The sequence below is a fragment of the Grammomys surdaster genome, unplaced genomic scaffold, assembly GCF_004785775.1.
Source record: "Grammomys surdaster isolate TR1022 unplaced genomic scaffold, NIH_TR_1.0 174, whole genome shotgun sequence".
NCBI classification, from domain to species: Eukaryota; Metazoa; Chordata; class Mammalia; order Rodentia; family Muridae; genus Grammomys; species Grammomys surdaster.
The window spans coordinates 303,934-327,046 of record NW_021604622.1 but is presented as its reverse complement, the minus strand read 5'-3'; the positions used below and the strand labels follow the sequence as shown (position 1 = coordinate 327,046).

At 40.8% G+C, this 23,113-nt stretch overlaps 1 protein-coding gene across 1 annotated transcript in view; it reads right to left on the bottom strand.

Moving 5' to 3' along the window:
• Positions 1–23,113, bottom strand: part of Oxct1 (3-oxoacid CoA-transferase 1) — a 120,632-nt gene that overhangs the window by 70,763 nt on the left and 26,756 nt on the right. The window contains exons 6-7 of the mRNA XM_028767552.1: positions 21,917–22,023; positions 19,935–19,995 (exon numbers count right to left, since the gene is read on the bottom strand). Coding sequence (XP_028623385.1) covers positions 19,935–19,995; positions 21,917–22,023 — 168 coding nt within the window. The remainder of the gene's footprint in view (positions 1–19,934; positions 19,996–21,916; positions 22,024–23,113) is intronic.

The following is a 23,113-nucleotide window of genomic DNA, read 5'->3' as shown; positions in this document are numbered from 1 at the left end:
AATTTAGTGATAGCAAATAGTTCAGTCGTTAGAGCAGTTCTTCCACATGTCTGACTTAAGACAGGCCTACTGTTGTGCACACATCGGAAGCTGTTGTTGTCTCTGATTGCTAATGCAGATGGCCCCAGTTAAACTAAATGAGTCACTGGCCAAAACAAAGGTCATGAATCTGAGAAGGGACCTGACTGGAACAGAGATGGGGTTGATGGAAGTGAGGTAAGAGACAGGAGTGGGAGAAGTGGGGGATTAGAATACATCATATACATATATAAAATTATCAGTAAACAAACTCAATCATGAAAATAAACAAGGAGAGAAACAATGGCTTTGAGTGCCCTTACTGCATATTTCCGTACAGTCTGACCTCATGCCGGCGCCTTTACCTCTCTGTCCCTTGATCCTCGTTTCAATGTGGACTTCTAAAAGAGGAGCTACAGTGTAGAATCGTGTGGTGGTTTCTGGAGAGCCTCTGCTATCACTGAAGGGGCAAATGCATGCCAGCATGTTACTGCATTTTTGAGCATCCCGGAGTGGAGAGAAAGCATCTGCACTTCTGGGTGGAAATGTCTTTGTGGTCTCTTGGGGGATTTTTCAAAAACTTAAGGTGGAAAGGGGTGGCTAGAAAAATTGCACCTGGATATTGTAGCAATAATATTTGTGCTTGGCCTGATAACTGCACTTTCTTTTAGATCCTGTGTACTATTAGCTATAATGGCAATCGCTTGCAGTTTTATTTAACAGCTTATAGCTCAGAAACAGTTGTTCTTTAGCATCATTCTCTACACATGCTCCACCTCCACCTTCTTGTTGCCCTACTATGAACTGGTGCTATCTTGCAGATGTTGCCCTACTATGAACTGGTGTCATCCTGTAGATTTTCTAGGTACATATACACTGTTTTACTTACCATCTGAAGCAAAGTAAAAATAGAGTATGTTTATCAAGATGGAGAATGATACAGAGCCGGAAAGAACAGCTAATAAGAATGGTGTCTACTGGTTTAGGAAGTCAGGCAGGCTGGGAACTCTAAAGATGAAGTTCAGGAGAAACTAAATCTAATGCCACAAAACGATGCTTGAGTTTCTTATTCTTAGAATAATAGCAGGGTTTGCTGAAAACATAAGAGAAGAGCTTAGTGAACCACAAGCATAAAGACCACAAGGACATCCCCATCCAGAAGTGTGGATTCTTTCTCTCCACTCGCAAGCCATCCTTCAGCCTCTTGCTTCTCATTATGCTCTCCCCAGGGAGTGGCACTATTAGAAGGTGTGGCCTGTTGGAGTAGGTATGGTTCTGTGGGTGCTAGCTATAAAATCCTCATCCTAGCTGCCTGAAAGCTAGTAGTCTGCTAGCAGGCTTCAGATGAAGATGTAGAACTCTCAGCTTCTCCTGTATCATGCCTGCCTGGATGCTGCCATGCTCCCTCCTTGATGATGAAGGACTGAACCTCTGAACCTGTAAGCCAGCCCCAGTTAAATGTTGTTCTTATAAGAGTTGCCTTGGTCACGGTATCTGTTCACAGCAGTAAAACCCTAACTATGACACCCACATACGAGTCGTTTAGAATGTGGACTATGCATGAAAATGAGAGGAGCAGTTGGAACCCTTTTTAGAGTTTTGCTTCAAATAATTTGGTCTGTTAAAGCTATGGCTTATGGCATAATCAAAAAAACATGTTGACTCTCAAAGTAGAAATATTACCATGAAACTTCCCTATGCTTCTTCTGTAACTTGGAATCACTGTTTTCTTTAAATGTAAACATAGCTTATAAACATTACTTTTCATCTTCACCTTCGCTAATAACAAGTCCAAACAGCCTAGTGTGGCCTATTCTGGTATTCTGCTCACAACTTGTCTGACAAAAAAATAATCATGTTTTTACTATGTATAATTCATAATTTGTGCTTTCATAGGATGTAAACACATTCCCAATGTCCAGCTTCCACTTGCCATTTCTTTTTCCAAGTGAAAACTTATTAAGTCTTTAACAAATCTGGAGAAATATTTAATAAGAGTACATCTAACCAAAGGAATCAAATAGTTCTAACATTTTCATTCAAAACACTAGCCAATAATAGTAAGAAGAATTTACACCATTATCATAACCTCCAGGAAAGTCAGAGGGACGTGGTATAATCAACAGAATGAAAAGAAGGACAGTTCTCAGTGAGGCGAGTTACAGAAACTGGATGATTAAAACCTGAGGAGTTTTCCAGCCACAGAGTCTAGTTTCAATGTTGCCAAATGAAACTTTAACAGCTAAAACCAAAACCTTGAGTGGTTATTCTCTAAGACATCCCCTACCATTTGAGGCTATTAATCATCCTTGGAGCTTTTGTTTTATATAATATAAGAATACAAAGTAACAGTTCAGCTACACAGTGGAACTGGGTGAAATGCTAACACCTGAGCACACAGGAGAAGTTGCTAAGTCTGACAGAGTGCCTGAGTCCAGTTTGTGAGTGACTGACGGCATGATCCCTGCACATGACGTCACTCAGTGATCTCCGTGAAGCAGAGCTTTGCCCTCCCTTCATCTTCTAGGGTTCGCCACTCTTCAGTCTCTATGTAGCAGCAAGTGCAGTACAGCCCATTTCAGGAAGAAAGTGAAGTACAGTCATTTCAGGAAGAAAGTTTAAATATTACATTTGGTTTTCCTGACTTACTGTGAGGTAGCCATAAGTCAATAACATCAGAACAGAGTGGCCTTTTCCCTCCCTGTGTCTAAAACTGTAGCATCCAGCACCAGAGAAATCTATACACACCCATCACGTCCTCACTATCGCTTGAGCATTGAGATCACACTGCCTATCCTTTGATACAGCAGAGGAGCCATACAATGACTTTTTCCAAAGATCGCTGCTTGGTTCCGAATGTTTACAGTAAGCAATAGCAACATACAAGCATCACTACAGAAAGCAAGACAGTCTTAACTCTGTGTACTCGACATGTGCAACTCATCCCTGAAACTCAACGGGGTATTTAAGTTAAAGCCTTATCTTTAAAAAGAAAAAATTTGATTATAATATCTAATTACAATATTTCTCTTTCTTTCCTCCCTCCGGTTTCTCCACTAAAGAAAAGTAGGTATGGCTGGTTAATGTAGGTAAGCACGGCTTGGTGGTACCCACATGCAATCCTACCACTTGAGAAGCCGAGACTGAAAGACAGTCAGAGGTTGTGGCCCTCCTCAGCAATGTGATGTATCTCAGGCTAGCCTGAAAACCAAACAACTAACAACCAACCAAAGTAAATGTTGTCAATACACTATAAGAGAAACTTCTCTCCTTATTCTTTGTGGTCCTTATGTTATGCATTTCAATGCCCTCTAGGATTTAAGGGGGAAAAACCACACCAGACAGTGTTGCAAAGAGAATATGAGTTATGGAGTCGGACATCAAACCCCTGACTGAGATTCCTACCTTAAGTGATTAGGACTATGTCCTTATGGAAACCATGGAAGGTCAATCTCTAAAATGTGACGGTTAAAACATAAGCGATGCCTAATAATGGCTTCACTCCTCCCAGGTTATAAGTTTGCCTTGTTTCCTGAACATTCTGTAAACAAGTCCATAAAGGATGCACATTATCTCTTGAATTCTTCTGGGTCACTGACACACTGGATCAATCTGTTCCCCATCCCTGGGCACACGCTGCTAAGTGCAACACGTGATTTTAATTCCGTGTCACCCCATTTATCTCCCTCCCACTCTCAGTACTTGGCACAGCAATTTCCTCCTGCCTAGCAAGGCAGCTGGACTCACGAGGACAGATTATGTGCCACCTATCTCTAGCCCTTTACATATCTCGTCAACTAACTTTACGGTTTGCTCTACTTCAGCTGCATAATCAAAAGTCTCCTAAACGAAACGCGCTATCGCTTCCAGTCAGCATTAAACAGCACACCTGAAGATATAATGATCTCGGAGAAGTCAGAGGAAGCTGGTCACAGTAGTAAGGAAGGGAATTACAGAACAGCTGGGAGCACATTATTGCATCTCAGCACAGGACCTGACAATGGCCTCAAATATAAAGCCGCCAGAAAGAAGCACTGAGAAAAACAGTTTTACTTTCTTACACTGAGGCGTGATAAGGATGTCAATCAAGCAGAATGGGCAGAGCATTTCCTAGCTTGGGAAGCGGTGCTTATATTGTACAATGTCTGGCTCAGAGCTTCAAACATCACTTAATGAGCATCTACTATGTGCCGCACACCATGCCACCTGCTGGCCATACAAAGGTAAGTTATGACGAGGTCAGAGGAGGTGCTCAAGACTTTCATGGAGAAGAAACACACATAGATAATCATAGTGTACTATGGCAAAGAGTGTTAGGATGGGGAGAGTCACACAGAGAGAACGGAAAGGGCACCGTGAAGAGGACAGACCGGACAGACGAGGCAGCCAGGCTGTCAGGGCAAAGGCATGGGGTACAAAAAAGTTGGAACCTATTCGTAAAATGTGAAAAGATGCTACTTGGGAAAGATTTGGGGAATGCATGAGGGGTCAGAAAAAAGGGTTTGCAATGTTTAATTAAGAGAAACAATGAACCCAACTTTGGAGGAGTATCAGAAGTGACAACTGCTCAATTCAACAACAACAACAACAACAACAACAAAAAAAGTGATTTTCTTCATCCTTGAGAAAATCCACAAGTTCACCTTAGCTAATGTCACAGGAGCTGTTTCTTTTGATTATTGTGGCTTATCTCCAAGAAGTAAAATTTTAAAATCGTGGCAATTAACTTCTCTTACTCTTATCAATTTCTGACTATGCACCTGGACTCTTCAGGAGGACTAGTAACAGCCCACTGGTCTATTTGAATACATTCTAATTTTAGCAGGCTACTGAGTGCAGCATGCACAAACTACCAGAATGATGCAAATGAGCTTACAAGAGACAACCACTCGCACCGAAAAGATCAATGAGAAATGCTTACTGACTTTCCTCTCATATATTACATGCTAAAATCATTTATGAACGCTATGACTGTGAAATGCTTTCTTCATTCAGAGATATTCATGAACAATAACAAGACACCCTGGAGATTAACTCCTTTTTCTTAAAAAAAAAAAGCAATTAATTTAAAATACTAAACAATCTTGCATAATCCCTAATTATCACTTCAGTGTTTGTAGAGTTGACCTATATTTGAAGTGGGAAAAAAAATAACATTTCTGACAAGGTCTCTAAAAGGAGTGAGGAAAGCCAGTATTATTTTTAGTGGGAGTGACTTTAAAATCCCAAGCTAAATTCTTAACACAAACATGGGCTGAACTGATAAGTAGGCCAGAAGTTGTTAGTTAAGTAAAAGAGGAGATGGACTTTGTATCCTTTTTGCAGCAAGATGGTTTTGTAAGAGCCTCCTTGGTGTATGTCAGTCACACTGTACTTATTTAATAATCATTTCAGAAGATATAATAAGCAAAGATTACAAAAACCATCATGCCATGTTAAAAATAATACCCTCTGGCCCATCTTTTCTTTGTGGGAGCAGAATCTCCACTCTCATTTGCAGCCAGATGATTGTATAAAAAATCGCAACCCTGAGTTTTCAAGAGCTGACTCAACACAGGGAATCAAGCAACAGCGCACTTGACTGGCATTTTATTTAGGAACAGCCTCTGTAGGAACAGATGCTGGCCATAGCCACCTTTCTCCATAGTTACTTCAGTAACTGGGAGATGCTGTAGACTCCCAATGCTCTTCCTCCTCCAGTCTACTCCCTAGCTGTGGACAGCCACATCCTTTTTGGGGCATCAAGCAGGTAAGACAGGAAGACTCTCCAGGATGCTACTAAGTTCAAACAACTCCAAGTATCATGGGCATGTGTACCAACCACAGTCCTGAACCTTACCATTCTCCCTCTGAAATAATTCTTCATCAAAGTGGGAGACTCAAGAACATTTGGCTCCAGCTAGAAAGCTCCCAGTGCTGTAAAGTAATGTGGAAGCTATCAGGAAAGACATTAGTGGTTTTACCTAGGCTGGACCCTGAGTACCAAAGTACTGACCTGCCAACGGGCAATAGTAGCAGAACCATTGCAGGTGGAGTGGTGTGTTAGTGGAGGATGGGGTGCTTTCTCACTGAGCTATGCTCTACAGGAGGAAATTCATGGTACTGAGTAAACCTAGTCAAAAGCCCATGTCTTGGAAGGTCAGGACTATTAAGAGGAACTTATTGTTTCCCCAGATGGTCCTGTTGCCAAAGTTCCTTCTAAATCTTTATGTTTATACACATACATTGTGCTGCTCTCAGTGCTACTCAGGGAAGCTTTTTGACAGTGGGCAGCAGTTAATGCAGAGACTCTTAACCAGACAATGCACTGAGGATAAGCAACGGTGAATGCTCAGTGGTAGACAGGATATTGACATCAACCTCTTTCCCAGGAAGATTCAGGGAACATCACCGAAAAAAAGAGCAGAACCAGAGGATGGGACAAAGTGCTGTGAAATACTGTCTTCCAGACATGACGTGGCTGGGGCTGCTGCACCAGAGCAAGCCAGATAGTAGTACTCTCCGAGTAAATTCACAAAGACATAGAAAACGAGCAAGCAAGCACGTGATTAATAATTACCTTCCCTTGTCATCAAAGGCACAAAGTTAAAACTACAAGATGGTATTTTTACCTACCAAATTATCAAAAACATGTTGAAAATATTATATTCATGTTGTCAAGAAGAGCTCAAAATTATACTTTTACATGTCACTGTGTGTATTGCTTTTATAGATAAGAATGTAGTAACACATATTTTGCCAAAACACACACACCATAGCGGTGGGGTTGGAAGGGGAGTGATGAAAAAAAAGATTTCTCATAAAGCACCAGGAAAAACAGTGAAGATGGAAAACAATATGAGATGAAAGAATATAGCGAAAAGTCTTAATTTTATGAAAAGAAAATAAAGACATTTCCAAATAGGAACTAACAAAATTCCGCTAAGGTTCCTTGGCTTCGGGCAGTAAGATTTTCCACATTAATTCTATTCTACCCCCCATACCAATGCCTTTGGACCTTTGAGCCATGAGAAATTATGTCAAATACCCAGTGAAAGACCTTAACTTCTACTATATGCAAACATCTATAGCAATAAGAACAAAACATGAAGAGGGCTACTGTAGGGTTAGTATCCCAAACTCAAAACCCAGAAGAGCTATTGATCCTAGCAGGGGCTATCATGACCATCTATCTTATGCTCAACCTGCTTTCTTATAGAACCTAGGCCCACCAGCCCAAGGGTGGAGCCATCCACAATGGGCTGGGCCATCCCCATTCAACCACTACTTAAGAAAATACCTTATAGGTCTGCCTACAATCTGATCTTATGAAAATATTTTCTTAATTGAGTTTCATTCCTCTCAGATGACCTTAGCCTATGATAAATTGACATAAAACTACCTAGAACACCCTATGTGGTGATTTGAGTATGCTTGGCCCATGAGAAGTGGTGCTATTAGGAGGTGTGGCCTTGTTGGAGGAAGTGAGTTACTGTGAGGATAAGCTTTCAGGCTCCTATGCTGAGGCTCTGCCCAGTGCCAAAGAGAGCTTCCCCTTAGCTGCTTGCAGATGACTCTCCTTCTGGCTGACTTCAGATCAAAAAAGTAGAACTCTTGGCTCCTCCAGCACCTGTATGCATGATGCCATGCTTCCCACCATGATGATAATGAACCAAACCTCTGAAACTCTAAGCCATCCCCAGTTAAATGTTTGCCTTTACACAAGTTGCTTTGGTCATGGTGTCTCTTCACAGCAATAAAAATCCAAACTAAGACATCATCCAACTACTAACTTCAAGTTTTCAGGTCACTCCTATGTTCAGATTGCTATGGTCTATGGTCTAAGACGGTGAACATGTCTCTTTCAGAGACAGAAATGCCTTAAAACAGGATGTTTACACTTCTTCCCACTCCTTACAGGTCACGAGAGGGCAGGCCTGGTTAGGAACAGAATACAATGGGTATATACTACAACAGTTACGTTTCCCTTTCTTCACAGAAGCACAAGGAAGGATCTAATAGTTCAAACTGCAGAAGTGTCTGGACTCTTTTAAGAACGGGCATTCCATGTATGTAGCTCTTGACTTGATGTCATGAACCTCCAACATTCTACTTGCTGTTCCTATCCCAAGGGTGGTTTTCATGGAGGCCTCTGGTCAGGATTCTAGTGCTGTTTGTCTCCTCATTTGAGGACAGTGGTTTGTCCTGTGAATTCAGCTCTCTGAAGGATTAAAGATGACTTGTTGATTGTTCTTTTTCTCAACTGATCCTTTTAGTAACTATGGGGAGTGTTTATAGGAGGAGAAAGTCTAGCTTCCCAAATAAGGGAGCTTTCATTTCACAGCTTTCAGGAGATTGATTATATTGGATTTTGTTGTTGTTGTTTGTTTGGGAATTCTTTGGTGTTTTTAAAGGTTAGAGTTACAAGATGAGCTTTTAATTTTGTGTTTATGAAAGTATCAACATGGTCCTGGAGGTGCATTTAGTTAACTGAAAAGCTCAGTTATGTAAAGCTCTGTGGCTCTGCTGATAAGGAAAAAAATGACATAAAAGTGTTAAAAGCCTAAAGTGTAATGAGGTACAAGAAAATAAACCCACAATCCTCTGCTTCTGCTTAAGAACGGAAGCTGTGGAAGAAAACAAAACAAAACTACGAAAGGGTATGTGGATGTGGACACTGCTTAACTGGCTGATATTGTTTATTTGAAACCTTTTTTTTTTTATCCCTATTTCTTCCTTATATAAAATAATAGTTTATAAAAAGTACCTCTGTGGGTTATTTTTAAGAAATGACTTCAAGTACTCTACCCTAAAGTGCATGGTATAAATAGCTTTGTTGATGCTATGCTTGCCGTTGTTAGTTTCATTGCTACTAGGCTATAACTCCTTAACTTGCTATTGCCATGGTTGAAAATACTTCAATCACAGTATCTACCATACTGTGCCGTGTAGGATACATGTTAGCTGAATACAGTATACTTAGAGCATTTCTCTGACCTTCCTGCACTTTTGAGATAAATTTCATAATGAAAATATCCCATTCCATTATTTTAACTCCTTTAAAAACCTAGTCACCATCAAGTTATACATAAAATATTACCTTGTACATTAAAAATGTGAACCAACAAAGAAGCAAAATAAATGCTTTTGAGTACAAATGTATAGATGTCAAAACCACTGTAATTAAAATAAAATACAATCAGTAAGTTATTGGCCAATGGGGTCCAATAGGCCTTCCACTCCAAAATTGTACAGGCTGTTACCATTGCTTTGGGTCACTCTCCAGAGTTTGATGACAAGGTCCTATTGCTATAGATACCACAAACTTGAGTCACAAGACATTAAGAAAATAAGCTGACACTGACCTGAAATCCTCTTTCCTCCTAGCTAGCTTTCATTGTGTCTAAAAGAGCTATGTACACTAACTAGGAAAAGGGAATCAATGGTCTTACCCAGCTGTGAACACTGCAAGCAACAATAACACTGAGAATATGAGCCCACTGGTATAATAATAAATTTTATGGGAATAATCATCTCTTTTCTGATTTGATTTGAAGGCTGTTCCACAAGATGAAACTCATGCCTGGTACAGTTAACCAGGCCAAAAACCTGTGGCTGTCTAGCTAGGTCATAGGCCCTAGGGGAGAGCATAACCTATTATTGTTATTTAATCTATTCTTTTTGCAATGGATCATGAGCAATACATAACCCTTTAACTGCTCAGCTTTGAGGGAGGATGGAATGGAAGTGTGACCAACACTGAATGGGACATCTATGATACAGCCATCTTTCCCGAGGCTCAGGGACATAGCATCAACAAAGCTATTTATACCGTGCACTTTAGGGTAAAGTACTTGAAGGAAGTACATAGAGAAGAGGTGCAGGAAGGCTGTAGGGCAGAAGTAGTGGATCTCCACAGTAAACTAAGATTTGTTAGACACGACAGGACTGTTGCAGACATGAACTCACAGTGGCTGGGACTGCATGCATGAGACCTGGACAAGATCAAGCCAACTCAAATTCCAACATGGATGGGGAAGGGCTTAAAACGCCATACCCCTAGCTGGGGATCTACTGGCAACCAACAAATGCTGGAGACAAGAGCATCGGTTTTCTTCAGTGATGTGGCCTGAATGACCACCTATTCTCTAGTACCTACCCCTACACCCATGCAAATACACACAGCACTACACGGAATTTAATAATGGAGTTGATGTTGGGAGGAAAAAGTAATGGAGCAGATAGGGAAGGAATTGGAATAGAGGAACTGGGGGGTGCTTTTGGTCAAAACACATAATAGGCATGTATGAAATTCGCAACAAAAACTTATTTTTAAAAACCGTATACACGGGTTAGAGAGATGGCTTAGCTGTTAAGAATATTGTTCTTCCAGAGGACCCAGGTTAAGTTCCCCAACATCCACGTGGCAACTCACAAATGTCTCTAAGTCCAGGTCCTGGGGACCCAATGTACTCTTCTAGCCTCTGTAGGGACTGATGCATGGACATACACGAAGGCAAAACACCCATTTACAAAATAAAAATAAAGGTTACAAAAAATGTTAAATGCTGGCCAAGCATAGTGCCATCACTAGGTCAGTAAGAACAGCAGTCCTAAGAATGTGGGAAAATGTGAATCCATCAGTTTCCAACCCTTGACCTAACTCCAGATAGACAGCTGCTATGGGTTACTCCCAAATAAGTGTCACTATTGCACCATTGGGGTTCCCTTGCCAGGCCAACCATTTTGGGAGTTTGTAGGCTTCAAAGCTGAGTAGAACTAGTAATTACTTTCCTCCCTTGGCACCTTACATAGCACCTCAAGATACTATGAAAGCCAGTCCTCAGAGGAAGCTTCCAGGTCAGTTCCAGTTAACTTCCTTGAAGTCCTGTGTCCGAAGTATGTGGTATCTTCATTTTGAGGATTGTCTTAGTTAGGGTTTCTATTGTTGTGACGAAACACCATGACCAAAGAGCAAGTTAGAGAGGAAAGGGTTTATTCGGCTTACACTTCCATATTGCTGTTCATTATCAAAGGAAGTCAGGATAGGAATTCAAACTGGGCAGGATCTCATGCAAAGATCATAGAGGAGTGTTGTTTAATGGCTTGCTTCCCCTGACTTGCTCAGCTTTCTTTCTTATGGAACACAGGACCACCAGCCCAGGGATGGCAGCACCCACAATGGGCTGGACCTGCCCCGTTGATTACTACTTGAAAAAATGTCTTACAGCTGGGTCTCTTGGAGGTATTTCTTCAACTGAGGGTCGTTCCTCTCTGATGACTCTAGCTTGTGTCAAGTTGACATAAAACCAGCCAGTACAGGGAAGGATTCTACCTTCAAGGTCTGTAAGGCAACAAAGGATAATGGCAAAAGCCTATATGGTTTTGGGAATCTACTGGACACCCCTGGTCTGTGGTTCATGGAAGGAGGATCATCATCCTGTGTGGTACAACTATACAAAACACAAACACAACAAACACAAACACACACAGCCACAGGAGTTGGAGAAGAAAGAAAAGGTGGAAATGATATAAATACTGTACTCATTTATGAAATTCTCAAAAATATTAAAAATTAAAAATGTGAATGCATCCTATGGGCAGAAAGGAGGCAGAAGTGAATCCAGCCATAAACCAGCTGATTTTTGTCAACAGTATTCGTTCAAGCTTTTTCTGTTATTGAAGAGGAAATCATGTCACTACATCCTGGTTAACTTCCTGATTAGAGGCTTTACTATACCAGCAAATAATGAGGGATACACAAGTAGATTTTATAGACATGTTTCTAACTGAAAGGAAAATGGGGATCCAAATATCACAATTTGAAAGCCATAGTCCAAGGTCTCACCATGCCATCCATGTCTCCTCCCTCTGACTAAGATGTCAGGTAAAAATTGTACATGGTGGCCTTTGAAAACTGCAGATGTACAGGAAGACCCCAATCCTGAATGGTTGCCATCCATTCTCATGCAGGACCCCATCAAGGCGGAAAAGTCCCCGGCCCAAATCCCAGAGTTGCTTTTCTCATGGCTGTCCATGTGTGCATAAATACTGGCCTACGAAGACGAGGTTAGCCAAGCAGAAATGACAGTCTCTAGTAGAAAATGGGTCTATCAGCATCTAATTAAAGCTTAGTTAAATCAGATTCATTGACACAGATATCAAGAATACAGAGAGATTGTGACAACCCCAGCTGGATAAGCAAGGTACTGTATATAATCATCCTCTCCTGAGGACTACTCCAAAACAAGCCTACAGCCAATCGCTACAGCTACAGAGATTCATACTGTATCATCAGCTATCATCATTTTGTCTCAATTCTACCTAAGTTCATCGGCTCTGAAAGGCATAATACTGACCAGTGTTCAATATGTTCAGGTTAAACCTGGACATTAAGTTGTAATGAAGACTCTTCCACCATTTTCATGCCATTACCATTTCCTATAATCCCCTGTGAGCTACGCAGCACTGCTGTGATCATGTGGTTCTCTTTTTCCTTCTTAAATAACCCTCTAAAACTGAAGGAACATTTTTAGCTCTTAGGTAGTACAAAAATAGGCCACCGGTTATATAAGTTTTGTTTTAAATCATAATAATTACACCATATAAAAAACAGTACAGAGAAAAACATAGCTATATACAATGTGATTCAGCCATTCTTTTAAAACAAGTCAGAGCTCGACAAGCTTTGTTCATCTGACCTACCAAAGTGGATACTAAAAAAAGGAACACTATATATCAAACAAAGGTAAGGGCCACTGTTCATAAGATAAAGAACTCTGTCCTCCTTCTACACATGGTCAAAGAGGAAAGCAGCTTGTTAAGAACCAGTGAAGCACCATATTGATACTAATAACATTTAAATACCTGGGTTTATATGTGCAAGCCACTGAAAGAGAAATTTGTAAAGCCTAGAAAATTATAAATAGTTAAAAAGTGAAAAGCTGAAAATAGCTAGAATAAATTCACCAATCTATCAAAAACTGATATATTATTAAAACGACTTTTGTCTTTCAGGTTCTCTGAGCTAACAATAAGAATCTGAACCAAACTTTTGGGAGGATAATGCGTACAAATCACTTTCTGTAATGGATGTCTTCTGCCTCACAATGCAACCAAGTCCATTGTGCCTGAGATAATGGAACTCTCTCACAAAAGTTGCCGCACTGTTGCCAAGCAACAAGAAATAAAGTGTCAAGATGAGTATTTTGTTTTATATATCTTTATCATCAATGAACCTTGCTTTCTCTTCTGCCATTCTCCATGCAAATGGTCATCAGGCTAAGACTTATATTTAGTAATCTACAATAGTCACTAACTACAAAAAAAAAAAAAAGAAGTAGATAGCAGGCTTTTGGCAAGTCTATATTTTACATTTATTAATGTTATAGCAATTTTATTATAGAGGTTATTTCACAAAGTAGACAAACACAATATGTCTTCATTAAATACATCTCCATTAGAATCTAATTTTTTTTTAAACCAAGCCAGCCAGTCATGAAAATTCAAGGAAATGAGCAGTCTCTAAATACTTCAATATCCTAAAACAAACAGCTCATTTAGTGTAGTTCTGTTAGGATATTAGCAGGCTTTCTGTCAAAACGTTCTACACCTGGCCACATTTGAAGCATGGCATTTACATTTATAGATACTTCTTTTAGAGAGGCTTAACAAATGAAAATAAAAGTGAAGCATAAATAACTGAAAACATATGAAGAAAATAAGTGCAAGTTGGTATAAGTTAATGGGTCTAAATGCAAAGCAACTCATATGCGTGATCTCCATCCCTCTCACGTCTCTGCTAAAAGAATCAAGGCTGTCAACAGCATTCTGCCTTCAGAGGGAAGAGTCTCCAGGCACACAGAGATCACTTAGTTACAGAAAAGAATTCCTGCTTGTCAGAGCAAACAGCTCTCTGCCCTTTCCTCTTTGCGTTCTACACAACTGGCCAAAAAATAAAAAGAGGGGGGATGGAGGGTGGATTCAAGAGATCAGATTATACTATTTCATTTCTTGTCTTTTTTCCACTCTTGTTTTTGAAACAGGGTCTTACTGTGCTGTCCAGGCTGGCCCTGAACTCACTGTGTAGTCCAGGCTAACCTCAAACTTGCAATCCTCCCACCTCCCTCCACCCCGAGTGCTGGGATCATAGGACTGTGCCACCACATCTGGAAGTGTGAACTGTTTCTTTTGTGGTCTCATTCTTCTCATGGCTTACAGAATCAGAGAGCTCTATTGGGTTAATACTGAAGTGCAGGGAAAGGTATTCACACACTGAATGTCAAGTTTGACATTTTGGTCAAATTCTCATAAATCCCGAGTCTCCACATGCCAATCAGAGATGTTTGAACAAATGACTTCTACACAGGTGCAAGCAACTGTTGCCTGTGTGTAGTATGAATATTTGAAGCTGGATCTTTCTAGAAGAATTCCTCGGTATGGTCAAAAAGCATTTGCCCCACGGGGACAGAAGCGTCAATTCTTGTTGTCAGTCTTTATACAGCATGTTTGTCCTTTACGGTCCACTGGAGACAGCCTGAATCCCACCGCTTTTTCAACTTTGTATCAAGTCCTTACTAAACTCAAGATTTAAAATAAAAGACATTTGGATGAAGAGATGGCTCAGCAGTCAGGAACACAGGCTGCTCTTCCAGAGGACACGGGCTCAGAGCCCAGCACCTACATGGCAGCTGATACTCTTCTGTAACTCCAGTTCCAGGGGATGAGTGGACCTCTTTGGCCTCTGAGGGTGCCAAGCACACAAATGGTGCACAGGTAGATATAGGCCAAACACCCATACAAATTAAATAAAACACAAAAATTAAACAAATAAAAAGCAATTTAAGAGGAGAGGAACCATGTCTGCCCCCGAGGCGCTATCATTTTCTCTAAAGCAGCAGGAACATGGTCAGTCTCTAATGTTGATGAACTAATTGTTCTGCTTCGTGACAATTACAAATTCACAGGATCCATTGAAGTAATTAAGCCACCTGGCTAAAAGCCACTGTGTTCCCACATTCTACCATACAGGGAAGCAATAGCCACTCTGATCATGTTTGCTAAGATAATTCATGAGGCTTTATTAACAAAAAGGTCTCTAAACAGAACAAGGAGTCACACAACCTAAGATGTTCCAGTCTCAAAATCACATTCTTTCCTCATCCGTGTCTCACTGTCAGACTTCTGCATTATCCTGTTGTCTGTCACTATAACAAAGTAACCCGTCTAAAGAAAATGCAGGGACAAAGAGTGGAGCAGAAGCTGAAGGAAAGGCCATTCAGAGACTGCCCCATCTAGAGATCTGTCCCATCCGCAGACACCAAACCCAGACACTATTGCTGATGCCAAGAAGCACTTGCTGACAGAAGCATGGTATAGCTGTCCCCTGAAAGGCTCTGCCAGAGCCTGACCAATACAGAATCAAATATTGACAACCAACCATCACACTAAGCACAGAGACCCCAATGGAAGAGTTAGGGAAAGGACTGAAGGAGCTGAAGGGGTTTGCAGCCCCATAGGAAGAACAACAATATCAACCAACCAGACCCCCCCAGAGCTCCCAAGGACTAAACCACCAACCAAAGAGTATGCATGGAGGGACCCATGGCTCCAGGTGCATATGTAGCAGAAGATGGCCTTGTTAGGCATCAATGGGAGAAGAGGCCCTTGGTCCTATGGGGGCTCAATGCCCCAGCATAGGGGGATGCTATGGTGGCGAGGCAGGAGTGACTGGGTGGGTGGAGGTGCCCCCTCATAGAAGTAGGTGGGAAGGGGAAGGAGATAGGGTTTTGAGGAGGGGAAACTGAGAAGGGGAACAAATTTGAAATGGAAATAAATAAAATAACCAATAAAAAAGTAACTGGGAGCATATACATAATAGACAAAGACAAGGTGTTCGGTATGTAGGTTTAGAGACTAGAAGCCAAGATCAGGAACCCCATCAGTACTGCCTCTGGTGAGGGTTCCCTTGACTACGGTACAACATGAAAACAAGATGGCGGCCCTGAGCAAGCCAAGCCCTAGACTAACTCACTCCAGAAGACTACCGTTAACCTCTCTTAAGGGAACTGTTTCCATTTCCTAATCACCTCCCACTAATCCCCAAATCTTAAACATTCCACCAGCCAGGCCTTAGTTTCCTCATAGTGAGGACCAGCATGAGCCTAGGTGGGTCAAATCCCATCCAAGCCCTAAGAAAGCCTTAATATTTCATGGGAACTATTATAAAAGGTCCTAAAAATAAAAAATAAGTTTCACGTAGCTCTGAAGAAAGTGTCACTACTACCCTCTCAAGAAAGCTGCTCATGTAAAAGTGTAGCCTACCACCCTGCCCAGAAGAGAAGACAATTGGAGCATACTTTTGATCAAAACACATAATATGCACTTATAAAATTCTTAATAAAAATTATTTTTCAAAACCTTATAAATGGGTTAGGGAGATACCTTTTCAGTTAAGAATGCTGTTCCAGAAGACCTGGGTTCAATTCCCTCACACCCACATGGCGGCTCACAGATGTCTCTATCTCCAGTTCCTAGGGATCCAATGCACTCATCTGGTTTTTATAGGCACTCAACGCATGTGACACACAAAAGCAAAACAGTCATACACATGAAATAATAAAAATAAAGGTTAAAAAAATATTGAAAATCCTGGCTGGGCATGGTGACACATGCCTTTAATCCCTGAACTTGGGAGAAGAGGCAGGTGGATCTCTGTGAGTTTGAAGCCAGCCTGGTAAAGCGACTTCCAGGACAGCTATGAGCTGTTACACAGAAAAACCCCTGTCTTGAAAAACAAAAACAAAAACAAAACAAAACAAATAAACAAAAACAAAAAAAAACCCAAAAAGTCATCAGAATGCAGCTTTTCACTGAACACTTTGTTCATGAACTGCTTCTTTCTTTGACATTTCCTAGTTTTCTCATCGATGTTTAACAACATTGTTGCATGCTCTCTGTTTCAATTATTTACTCTGTATGACCTGTCTGGACCATGAGACTAAAAGTTCCCTGAGGGCAGAGAGCACTCTTCTCTCCTTCCTGTTCACGGATGAATTTGTAGCACCCAGAGAAGTGCCAGGCATCCTAGAATTTCAGAGCATGGGTGAATCTGTCTTAAACATCGCTGAGACGCATTATCTGGCACTCGTCTCAAGATAAAGCGGGTGAGGGAGAGATGGAGATGCGGGTGGGGCAGGAAGGGTGATGGACACCCAACTGCAGCAAGCGTGTTGGGCTGAGGAGGGTTCATCGTGGCCCCTGCTTACAGTTATCTACAGTCACGGCTATACGTCTTAAGTATAATTTTGCAATGTCATTTGCATCTCAGTCTTTTCCTTTCCGTACTCTCTACCCAGACACAACATGTGTCAGCTTGGAGGATGGCAGATGTCCCCTAATCTTTTCCTCAAGTCACCCTCCTAAAGAGATGAGGTTTGCCTGTCAGCGGTACAGAACATGAAGTCACAGATTTCAAAGCTTCGCTCTTACAGATACAACAAAAAGAAACGTTGGGATATCATTTTGGAAAATACACTTTTATATCTCCTTATGACACAGAATTTTCAAAAGAGAGAGATTGAAAACATGTAATTATCCTCATGGTGGTTGCCTCTGGGAAGAAGGCAGGCTCTTATCTTCAATAGACAATTCATAGGTATTCAATCTTTGTAAGCCAAGCAGGTGATGTGTACATATTTGTATGTTGCTATTATCCTGTGATGCAAACAATTCTTTTGATAGGCAATTATATCAGTATATGTAAATATGAAGAGTATGAAATAGGAATGAGTTTAGCTTGTGAAAAGGAATATATTTACTGTAACTAGAGGTGAAAAGTAACTAGGTTAGTTGAAATGACGTTGTGTAAATCTTTGTTTTATAACACCAACTTAAACACAGGCTGATGGCACACAGACAGACACACACACACACACACACACACACACTAAAAAAATAATAAAACAGGCTATTTCAGTTATAGGCAGCACTGGCAGCCTTCAGTGGCTGAGTCAGACGACCTTTTCTGACAGCACGTGTAAGTGCGCTCCGGGCTGCGTTATCTGCAGTCTCCTAACTGAAGCACTCTCTGCCCTCCTCTAGGTTTTCTATATTAAGCATGAAAAAAGAAAAAGAAGGAAAAATAAACAGAGAAAATAACGCGGTTGAGCATGCTGTGCACACAGACAGCTGGGACAGGGTGTCATGGGGAGTTGGGAGGTTGACAAGAGTCTTCCTAAGACAGACCCAAACAGACCCCAGTGAGCCAGTCCACGAGACTAACCAGCCCTTGCTGTTCCTTATCATTCACGTGCAGTGCGACACCCAGGAGTCACTCTGGACTGGTTTTACTCATCAGCTTGTGAAGTTCATCAGGGACGGCTCCACCCATTCAGAGAGAGGGAGGTCTAGAAATAACAGTCTGGGGCTAAAAAGAAAAACATCTTTCTGGCTTGTGTGCCAACATGTGTACCCACTTCAACTGTCTCTCGTAAATAATCGTCCAGTTCTTTCACAGGGCCAGACAGACACAACCAGAAGCAAGCAGGCTGCAGCTTCATGGGGAAGCACCCAAATGGTGGCTGCTTTTCAGAAACATGGGTGACATGGTGCTCACACATCGCCATTCACTTCTTTGCTTTTATGTGTCATCAGGCTGTCTGTATAGAATGCATCAGAAACCTATCTCTAAATATAAGACTGTTATCTATACAAGGTAAAAATAATTAATATCAAAGGTGATTTGATTTTCTCCTTTTCAAAAACATGCTAGCTTCTTTCTTTCTATAAAACATTTATCATAAATGAAGTGTTATATAATTGAGTAACACACGTCGGTGCATGATTTACAGAATTCAAACACTTGGTAGATGGAGGCAGGAAGGTCAAATGTCCAAATATGGCTGTAAATATAGTTAAAACAATTATCTTTGTCTCTGCTATCTGAAATATAGAATCTATCACAATGATCCTTCTCACTGTATAAGATACTATCCACAGTACTATAGTGACCTCCAATGACCAGATATGGGGAAAAACTGTGAAAAAAAACACTCAATAAAATGAGCAGAATCAAGAGGAAAAAAAACTGAGTCAATTCAGAGGGCTCCTGATCACAGGCTGACTCAAAGTCACCTTCAAGGTAGATGGTACAGGTGGCAAAGAAAGCGTCCAACAGACTGAACAGCAACAACCCAACCTATATACCTGCTTTTGAAGTCTCCTTCACATATGTATAACCCAAGAGGCAGGAGGTTTGTATAAGCACCTATCAAGTCTAAAAGGCTCTGGAACTGCCCAAGCTTCTTTCAAATGCTAAGATACCCAAAGGTGTCAGTCAATGCCTGGATTCAACCACTCTGAGTAAACACATTACAGTAGTCATTTGTGCACCATTCCTGTTAACAAATTCCCAGCATCTACCTGAGGAAGCCAATCAATTTCAAGTGGTGTGATTTCCTACTTTACTGGAATACCATATACTATACAGTCATGTACCTATGACTGTACACGTAACTACCTATGAAACTACAATGGCCCCATAAGATCATACAACAAAGTGACAGTATACCTACCTTAGTTGGCATAAGTCATATTCTATGATATTTGTACAACAGTAAAATCATTTCTCAATGTATTCTCAGATGGTTTCTTGACATTCACTGGCACATGACTGCCTATTAACTCATCTTAGGATTTTCATTTCATTTTATTCAAAGACCATATTACTTTTATAAGCCAAACAGATTTTCTAAGACAGTGCAATATTCTAGTGACCTCACAGTTGACCAGAAAGCTATTGACTATTATAGATCTAAATTATATCTTAAAGAAAACCTCCCCAAATGTAAAATAAACCAAAAACTTGTCCTTATTAGCCCTCCTAAAAACTAATACAAAAGAATTGGCCCCATTAATTTCGAAGTCTTGTCTCTTACCTCCACCACTGTGGTTCCTGCAGCTTTGCACATTGGCAAATTGAAGTTTCTTGCACTTTTCCTGTATCAGACAGGGAGAACAGAAGAGGGAGAAAGATCAAAAAGACAAGATGTATCTCTTTCGACTTGAGAACACAGACTTTTAGTCTTCCAAGAATCTATGAATTTTCGAGTGCATGACTTGCACCTATCTTTAAACGTAAAAGTCCTCATGGTCATTTCATTGAGTCTATATGATTTTTATAGCAGGTGAAAGGAAAAGACTATTTTCTTCTTGTTTAGTCAATAGCTTTTACACAGAAAAATAAAGTGGGTATTCATAAATATCTGAAATTAAACTCCTCTAATCTTTTAACTAAGACTTGTTCCTATAGTTAAATAGTTCACTGAGAAACTTTTTTAAAGTAGAAATAGTTAGGGCTATCCCCTACAGAGATGTATGTAGCTTGGTGGTAAAGCACTTACTTGGTGTGCTCCAGGCCCCGGGCTCAAACTCCCAGCACCAGAAAGGGCAGAGAAAAAGGGAGAAAATGCTAAGTGCTTCACTGACGGTCTGGTCTTTCCTCTGAAAGAGGGGCCTCTGCTAGCTGACAGGATAGGAACTACTCACTGATGTTGAGTAAGCCCTTCTAGAGAGTCCTTGAGTCCTCCAGAGAGCAAGTTTGTGGTGTCTAGATCACAGTGACTGAATGAGATTTGCATCCTAAGCATCTAGAGCACCTGAGCCCTGTGCTTAGAGCTTTCACTTCACACCAGTGACTGTCAGCACCTACATACGGGCAGCTTACAAGGGCCCACATCTACAGAAACCACAGCTAGGCATCAGAGCACAGGGTGAAATTCTACAAATATCTTCAGTAGTTAACTGTCATTGGGTACATGACTTTATTCATCTTCTTTTTATAAAGCATCAGCACTCCAAAAACGTCACACTAAAGGTCAAAGAAAGCAGACAAGATGTCAGATATCTGCCTAGAATTCCCAAGAGTGGCTGTATGCTAAAAGCCCAGAATACAAGCAATCAGAGCATCAATATCTCATTGAGTCCTTCAGAAAGAAAGAAAGATTAAATAAATAAATAAATAAATAAATAACAATGAAAGTGTCACTGAAAATTTGTGTTTGATGCTAAACTACATCTGTTAAAAAATTTTTAAAAAAATGAAAAAATCTTCGTTTAATGGAGCAAATAACAAAACTGAGGAAGACCATGCAGCTCACCTCTTATATACAGAGCCAACGCGGCCCAACTTTCAAACCACGACTGTCTAATCTACAAGTCTAAGACATTAAATACTCGTAATTACTTAGAGTTCAGTATGCAAAGGTTAAGCAAAAGACAGGAAAATGATGTAGGCCTGTGGCTATCCTGAGAAGGAAAACAAGCATTTGTAAAGATAATTAGCATTTCAGACAGAACCTTTAGAAGGCTTTCCTAGGAGATATCAACTGCACAAGAAAAAAATTCACCAAAACTGTTATTTATTACTAGCTATCTTCCCTTGAGAGGCAGAGGCAGGCTTGGGGTGTGCTAGGCAAACACTCTACCAACTCAGCTACATCCCAACCCTGCATCCAATTATTTGGCAAGCCAATAAGTTTAGCATATCACCAGGCCCATCAGCAGGCACTAGGTGTTTTTCTGAACACATATGTAGGTGTGTGTGACTGGAAGCCATTTTAAAACGGTCAGACAGCATCTCACTATGATATCCATATCTATGGTCATAATTTAGAAAACAGAGTCTTTGTTATACATGTTGCTTTGTTAGATTCAAGTTGCTTGATTTCTTCTTTATCTGAAGTGCTAAGGATAGAACACCGGGCCCTAAGCAAGCCCTGCACCTGAGCTATAGCTCCTGGTATTACCTTTGCACCCAAGGTAGGAGGTGAGGCTGAGGGCTCAACAGACAAGGAGCAGGTGGACTAACTACAGTGGTATGTTTTGTTCTGTCTTCTGTTTTGTTTAATTATCACAGTACCTGAAAATCACATTTCCTGCCCGGTCTGCTTTCCAAGCTTTGACCAAAGCGAAATCTCCAGTGATGGCTTCCTCCAAAATGAAGTGTTGACCGTTAAACTCCCTCACCTGCAGAAGAGAAATGAGCACTGTCAGGCATCTGTGCAAGGTGCAGATGACTCTGCTCTGAAGAGGCACACGTGAGGAATAGAAGCCTAGCGACAGACAGGGAAAGGCATCTCAAGAGACTTCTTCAGTAGCATAAGCCTTTCTCAAAAAAGTCCAGGGAGGCTTCAGGAAGAGGGTATGCAGACGAGTCCCACAATAAGTGCAAGTCTGGTACATCTGAGAAACTCAAACCTCCACAAGTGGTCAAGTGTGTTAATATCCATCTGACTGTGTGCCTTGGTTACCTCTGAGACAATGGAATATAGTCCCTCTTTCCTTCTTCCTCCTCCAAACTAAAATGTGTAAGTTACATGAAATGGCTTACCTATTGTTTCTCTTTAACTGTGATGTATAATTAGTGTTGAGAGAATCGATGATCACAAGAAAGTAAACTAGAAACTGTCATGTCTCCCTACTGTGCGCACGATGCAAGCTTCCTTTCATTAACATCTTCACTTACCTCTTTGATGGATTTTCTTCACATAAAATCTCTGTGTGATTTTTGCATTTGCCCATAGGAAATTCTTGATTTGCATGCTATTATAAATGCTGGTTTTAACAAACTGAATATCTCTAGTCGTTAGTGATATAACACAATGCTACTGACTTGTTTCTTTAAAACATTTACTGCCTTTTTGGGAGTGAATATAAAAACAAAACTCTCCTTTGCCATTACGTCCTTCCTGTCTTTTCCCCTTGGAGATTTGCCTCTGGGAATTAAAGAGAGAACAGGGCTGGAGAAGGCTGGATCTGTTGTGCATAAATGCAGCCCTGTGAAGGCAGAACTCCAACCGCTTTCCTACTGTGCCCTCTAGTGGAAAACAGACTGGATGCATTTTCTAGAAGCTTCCAACTCAGCCTTGGGGTCCAGTTACTTTCTGGTTTGCTTTGTTTAGGGGGATGATGAGCTTTGAACTTGGGATCTCATATACTTGGTGCCTTACTTTTAAAGTTAGAGTTTCTTTTTTTTTGTTTTTGTTTTTGTTTTTTTCCGAGACAGGGTTTCTCTGTATAGCCCTGGCTGTCCTGGAACTCACTCTGTAGACCAGGC